We start from the raw sequence: 7,192 nt of genomic DNA on the forward strand, positions 1-7,192 counted from the left end.
CCAAAAACCAAATAAAACGAACCATTGGATCTCTATTTGACTTTTTCCGCCTTGAATGAACCTTTAAGGATGCAAACAAATATGCTATTTTCACTTGTAATAAAACAGCCCCAATGCAAGTTATATGATTAATATGATCAGCCTAAACCAATAAGTAATCAACCAATAAAGAAACCAAAATTTTTAGCATGGAACCCTTTCAAGGAAACGAGAGTAAAACCACGAGACTAAAAGACTTCGTAGTGGGAAGCCTACCCACCCCCTACCTTTCAATTTTTTGCATGGTACTTTACCACATTGCTTATTTATTGTGGCACTTTACCATATTGTTTATTTACCGTTGTTCATGTGTTTAAGTATGTATTCGGCAGTCTACCACCTCCTGCCTTTAACCTTTTAAGGCTCCTCAAGGTGTGCTCGAGACTCTTGAAAAAATCCAAAGGAAATTCCGTTGGGGAGGAGGTGAGGATAAGAACAAAATACATTGGGTCTCTTGGGAGAAGGTTATCGCGCCCAAAGATAAAGTTGGCCTTGGGGTTGGTTCTATATATGCTATTAATAGTGGGCTTATTATAAAATGGTGGTGGGGTCTAAAATATTGTATGTCTACACTTTATGTCAATGTGATTTCTAACATACATAAGCTGAAGGGTAAACTGTCCCATTGTGTTTTCAGGAATATTTCATGGGTGTTTAGAATTACACTGGCAATGTGGTCAAATACATTCAAAAAATTAATCTTGGTCTACATGATATATTTAAACTCAAACCAGCCCCTCAGATTCTAGCAAAAGCACTTGGAACTGTTCATTGGACCTTGATGGTAGATACATGGTTGAAGCTCTTAGAAAAGAAATGATCATAATCCCTCTATATATAACAGTTCATCGTTAGTTTGGTGTAAGGAGGCCCTGATCAAAGTTTTATGCTTCGTTTAGAGAGACGATATGGGTCGTATTCCCTAGGTTATTGGCCTTGCTCATCAGAGTGTTCTCGTTGTATCGACCGTTTGTAGCTATTGTGGTGATAATTATGAAGCAGTGGACCACATTCTTGTTAGCTTCCCTTCTGCTTTACATGTTCGAGAGTGGATTTGGAAGTGGTGTGGTTGAATTCAAACCCAACTGGTGACCGTCGAAGATGTTATCTCCTTTGCTACCAATTGGAGAAGATACCCTAAGATGCGTTTAATATTCATTGTTATCTGTTACAACCTTCTATGGAGTCTCTAGAAAGCTAGGAATGAAAGGGTGTATAGACAATGTCTCATATCTCCCTCTTAAGTTACGGATGATGTCATTTCCTTAGTATTTTTATGGTTGAAGTGTAGGGATAAAAGGGGTAACTATAGACATGGTGTATATCTCCATTTCATTGTAGTTTGTAATCTTTGATTTGTGCTTTTTAATGAATTTACGGTTTCCAAAAAAAATCTTTGATACAACTACTTCAAATCTTGAAGAGTGAAATTATGATATTTCTTGACCCCACAAAACAAAAATGTCACTATTAACAATTAAAACACAATAATTAAAGTTAACATAACATAGTTAAATAATGCAAAAATATAATGTAAATCTCTCTTTTTTTTTTCTTGAGGAAAGATCCACACACAATAGGTAACCTCCCGATCAAATTATTTATGACTTGTGACACACTTGATGTAATCGTTAGCACTTAGCACTATCAAAAATCATAAAGCAAATTTTTGCTAGATGATTAGAAAAACACGTCTCATCAAGATTAAATCTTGTGCAATGTTTGTTATTATGAGTTCACCAAATTTTTTTCTTTTATATAACATAAATGAGTAAATGACAAATCCATAAGTTTTGATCACTTCTTCTCTGTACAATACAATTATTGTAAATAAAGTTGTATCATAACTTAAAACTAAATTATATAAATTAACTTACATCTAAGAAATGCAAAGTCAAATGAACATTCCTTCTCTTTTTTAATGTTTGTTTTTTCATTGCTTCCTATTCACTTTCCTTTCTCCTATTACCAATCTCTCTCTCTCTCTCTCTCTCTCTCTCTCTCTCTCTCTCTCTCTCTCTCTCTCAGACACTACCCCTTTATCTTTCACATACTTGAGTGAATTCCAAGAACCGAAAAGACTTATCAATTCCACCCTCAAGTTTCAATCTTTCTTACTTAATTCTTCAAAACCAGACACCCGTTTGGAGATTTGCCAAGAAAGTATCACCCCATTTGGAAGTCCAGTTCAATTATGGAAAAGGAGAAGTTTTTCACCAATGGAGTGAATGGAATCCCCCAAGCCTGGAATTCCATCTTTGGAATGGGAATTCAAGGAAGTGAGCTGAATTGTAGCTCAGAGCAGCTTCCCAATTGCTTCTTTAACCCCAATTGCGAGAATTCAATGGACCAGAGAGACATCTTTGAGTCTGCTTTGAGTTCAATTGTCTCTTCTCCTGCCAATTCCCACCCCGGAATCCCAATTCCATGCGGTGGAAATGGTGGTGAGAGCATTGTTCTAAGGGAATTGATTGGTAGGCTAGGAAGTATATGCAATTCCGGGGAAATTTCACCTCAATCCCGCATTAATGGAAACAACAGCACCAACAATTCGTCCTATAACACTCCTTTAAATTCACCACCAAAGCTTAATCTCTCAATAACAGATCATCAAATTCACGGGAGTTTACCAGTTCTCGGGAATCGCCAATTACCACCTGCTCCATTCCCTACAGATCCTGGATTCGTTGAAAGAGCAGCAAGATTCTCTTCTTTCGGTGGGAGGAGCTTTACGCTAAAAGAAAACGAATTCCCTCGTGTAATGGAATCAGGAAATCTTTCAAGATCACAATTCGCTGGAATCCCAGAAGAAAACAAAAAATTCAGCAGACTATCAATGTTTTCAACTCAAGATAACACAGAAATAGGTGATTCGAGGGAGGAATCATCGGTTTCTGAACAAATCCTAGGTGGGGAAACTGAAACTGAAACAGGGATGAAAGGGCAGAGTACAAGTACTAATGGAAGAAAGAGAAAGGGAAAAGGGAAAGAAACTCAATCTAGTACTACTACTACTCTCCCTGTTAAAGATGACAAGGTTAGTTAAGTCATTTCATCAATTCCTTTTGTTCTTTGTTTACAGACTTCTAAAGATATTTTGTTTTTGCAGGTTGTGGCAGAAGCAGAAAAAGCGGAATCAGATGCAAAAAGAAGCAAGTCAGATGAAGAAGAAAAGGAAAAAGAAAAAGAAAAAACAAATGAAAATGTAAATGTAAAGCCACCAGAACCACCAAAGGACTACATTCATGTTAGAGCCAGAAGGGGTCAAGCTACTGATAGCCATAGTCTCGCAGAAAGAGTACGCTAATAATTACCACAATTAGCCAAATATTTAAAAATATAATCGAAATTCACAAAACCCATCTCACGTTTCTTTCTCTTTTTTGACAAATTCAGGTCAGAAGAGAGAAAATTAGTGAGAGGATGAAGTTCCTTCAAGATCTTGTTCCTGGTTGTAACAAGGTAAACATAAAAAATTGCTCAAAAAGCTTCGGTTTTTATCATTTTTCTTCACTTCTTGAATGTAATTTAAGATGGGTTTTTCATTTTATAGGTCACAGGAAAAGCTGTAATGCTTGATGAGATTATAAACTACGTACAGTCGTTACAGAGACAAGTTGAGGTAATTAAAGATTAATCTAATACTAAATTTTTTAGTAAAAATACCTAAATATGTTGACTTTTCTTTTAACTAAATTGGGTTCTCTTTGGTTGTAGTTCTTGTCGATGAAATTAGCAACTGTTAATCCTCGGATGGATGTTAGCATGGAAGCACTTTTATCCAAAGATGTAAGCTTTTTTGAACTCTTTTTATCGATTCTTTCACAGATTAAAAGGGTTTTTACATGATTTTGAATTGAATAACGACAAATTTGGGATTAATTTTGTCTGCAAATTTCAGATGTTCCGTAGTCGGGTGCCTCTGCCAACCAACATGACCCCATTTGATGCTTCAACGCAGCAATTCCCTTATGGATTTCACTCTCAAAATGCTGGAATAGTTCTCGATGGACCCGATAATCAATTTTCTTTGAACCCTTTAATGGCAGCAATGCATCGCAGCTCGATCATGAAGCCTTCTCACATTGATGGTTTCGAGGTAAAAACTAAAAAGAATCGATCTTTTTTATAGAAATCTTCCAAGATTTGTAAAAAAAGTAAGGTTATTAATGGAAAAACTTATGAATGGAAAAAATTTAGGCTTCAGCGTTCTGGGAAAATGACCTTCAAAGTGTTGTAAAGATGGCATTAGGAGGCCAGGATCAGCCACAAAGCTTTCATGGTGAGTTGACTTTTTTTATAAAGTTTGACTTATTGTGAGTTAAAAAGTCAAATTATCTTATATATGAACTTTTTTCAGGTCAAATGAAAGTTGAGCTATGATGATATTGATAAAATATTCTTGACATAAAATGGGATTGTTAATGAGGCCCCGATTAAGAGAGGCATCTGAAATTCTGTATAGAAAAAGTGGAAGAAAGACAAATTGATGGTTTCTTCAAGAAATTGAGTGTATAATTCTAGACTAATTCAGAGAATTCGGCTGTGGTGGTGGCGGAAGATGGCGGAAAATGGTGGTGGTGGTGGAAGGTGGGTGGTGAGGTGATGCAAGTAGTAAAATATTGTAACATGGTAGGGAGAATGTTGTATGGGTTGATGAGAGAAAGAGCTTTTGCTTCAACCTTTTTTTTTCATATTTTTCTTACTATTTTGATATAATTAATCATTAATTTTCATGATTCATTTCTGAATTATGTTTCTATTAATTGCTAGTTTGCTACGTTTATATTCCTCTAAACCATCAAATAAACGTTATTTCCGCTTTTTTTCAATCTCACAACCTTTTACTTCATGTTTTCATATTACCGTTACAAATAATTATTAAATTTTCCATCACACAATGTGCGACTAGTGTAACAGTAAAAATGAATAGGAAAAAAAAGGTAACACGTTATCGATAACAAATAAGATGGACAAAAAGCACCATGTTTCTTAGGTTTATAGTCTTTTCAAGGAACTTTTGGGTTTTATCAAAGATTTTTTTAAAGATTTTACACATACACTCACAACTTTGCATTATGATCATTGCTTCAACTTTTATGGGTCAAACCAGAAAAAGGGGAAAGAAACGGAAAGATTTTTTTTTTTTTTTTTTTTTTTTTTTTTTTTTTAATTATTAAGAGAATTAACTTGTATAAATATCATAATCAATTAAAAAAAGAAGAATACATTTATTAAAGTAATTAATTTTTCGGTTTGTTTATATCTGTGTAACTATCTTTTTTTACACACATTTAGGTAACGGAAATTTTTTGGAACTGTTCACATATAACCATTATGACCGGCTGTATCAAGTTACATCCGATCATAACCGGTCATATGTTAATACTTCTAAAAAGTTCGTTACTTAGATGTATACAAAAAAAGATAGTTACCTAGATGTGAAAAAACCGAAAAATTAAGAGTAAATTACACGAATGGTCCATGTGGTTTAGGTGATTTATGCGTTTGGTTCCTAACTTATTTTTTAACTCGGATTATACTTATTGTTTATTTTTGTTGTATGATTAGTCTTTGTCTTACTTCAAAAGACTATTCTATTCTTTTTAATTAATTTTCTTATTTATACATTTATTTTTTATATATTTAAAATAATTAATAGACCCCACATATCTATATCTTCTCACCCTAAACTAGCAACCACATTTGAGAAATTTAAGTTGGATCCCACCAGTCACCATCACATCTCTTATCATCCTCAACTTCTATTTCTTTTCCATTTTTAGTACATCGACGTCTTTACCATCTCTCCCTTTTTAGGTCCTTCAACTGTAGCAAACCAACATCACAACCCTTTTATTGGGTTGTGGTGGTGGAAAATTCAATGAAGAGACATTGGGTTGTAGGTGAGGAGATAGATATATGGTATCTATTAATTATTTAATATATAAAAAAATAATTACATAAATAAAAAATTAATCAAAAAATAAATTTAAAAGAGCACAATAGTTTTTTGAAGTAAGACAGAGACCAAACACACAATAAAAATAAACAGTAAGGATTATTTGAGTTAAATAATAAGTTAGAGGTCAAACACACAAATTACCCAAACCACATTGACTATTTGTATAATTTACTCTTATATTTGTTGTTTTTAACATCTGGATAACTATTTTTTTGTACACAACTAGATAACGAGTTTTTTTGAAAGTGTTCACATATGACCATTATGACCGAATGTAACATAGTATAGCCGGTCATAATGGTCATATGTTAACACTTCCAAAAAGTTTATTACCTAAATGTGTACGAAAAAAAAAGTAGTTATCCAGATATGAACAAACCGAAAAGTTAATTATCTTAGTAAGTTTATTTCACATTAAAAAAATCATTTTCAAGAAACACATTACCATCGCAAAGATGTTACCTTTAAAATCATCACGATATACCTTTATGTATTAAGCTAGAAACCTAGCATTTGAATTCTACATTTGGGTATTATGCAATTATAAATATAATTGAATGTATGTTAAAAAAAATAATAAAGGACTACAAGATTCCAATTGTTCAAATTGAGGTTTTTCAAATATTTGAAAATCTCGATTGCATAAATTGTGGCAAGATTACATGTTTATATTGTCTTTGTTGTTTGATTGTAAATTAGTCATTTGTGGTGGGGACACTAAACACTTAAGTCCATCTAGTCTTGATTAAGAATGATGGGTGATGTATGCAAACAAGATAGAATTTGTCCAATATGAGTTGTATTGTACAATGTGTTCGGTATCAATTTGGATTTGGTGATTGATTGTATTAGTATATTTCATTTACTTTACAGGAACTCATATTTTTTAATTTTTGTAGATTTCTTCGAATTACAAAATAGTGTCGACTGATATGGGGCATATGGAAGATCTTACAACATATATAAGGACAAGTGAGAGAATAACAAATAAACGGAATAAATGCTAACTTAAAAATACGATTTGCCCATTGATAGTCCCAAGCACAATTGTTTAGAAGTTAGACACTCAAATTTAGTTTTCCCAAATTTTCCTATTTTTCCAATTTATTGTAGTAAGTTATTGATTAGCCTTTCAATTTCAACAAACTTGTTTAAATTTTAATTTATAAAATTTTTTCAGTATCTGCC

The 7,192-nt window shown here is 33.1% G+C and overlaps 1 protein-coding gene across 1 annotated transcript; it reads left to right on the top strand.

Moving 5' to 3' along the window:
• The first annotated feature begins 1,992 nt into the window (after positions 1-1,992).
• On the top strand, positions 1,993-4,790 carry LOC145000553 (transcription factor bHLH62-like). The gene is made up of 8 exons (XM_078959791.1): positions 1,993-3,076; positions 3,149-3,337; positions 3,436-3,501; positions 3,593-3,661; positions 3,757-3,828; positions 3,941-4,138; positions 4,240-4,321; positions 4,400-4,790. The coding sequence occupies exons 1-8, from the start codon at positions 2,234-2,236 to the stop codon at positions 4,420-4,422; spliced, it is 1,542 nt and encodes a 513-aa protein (XP_078815917.1). The 5' UTR covers positions 1,993-2,233; the 3' UTR covers positions 4,423-4,790.
• The last annotated feature ends 2,402 nt before the right edge of the window (positions 4,791-7,192 follow it).

The sequence above is a fragment of the Lactuca saligna genome, chromosome 6 (assembly GCF_052625555.1).
Source record: "Lactuca saligna cultivar CGN05327 chromosome 6, ASM5262555v1, whole genome shotgun sequence".
Lineage (NCBI taxonomy): Eukaryota > Viridiplantae > Streptophyta > Magnoliopsida > Asterales > Asteraceae > Lactuca > Lactuca saligna.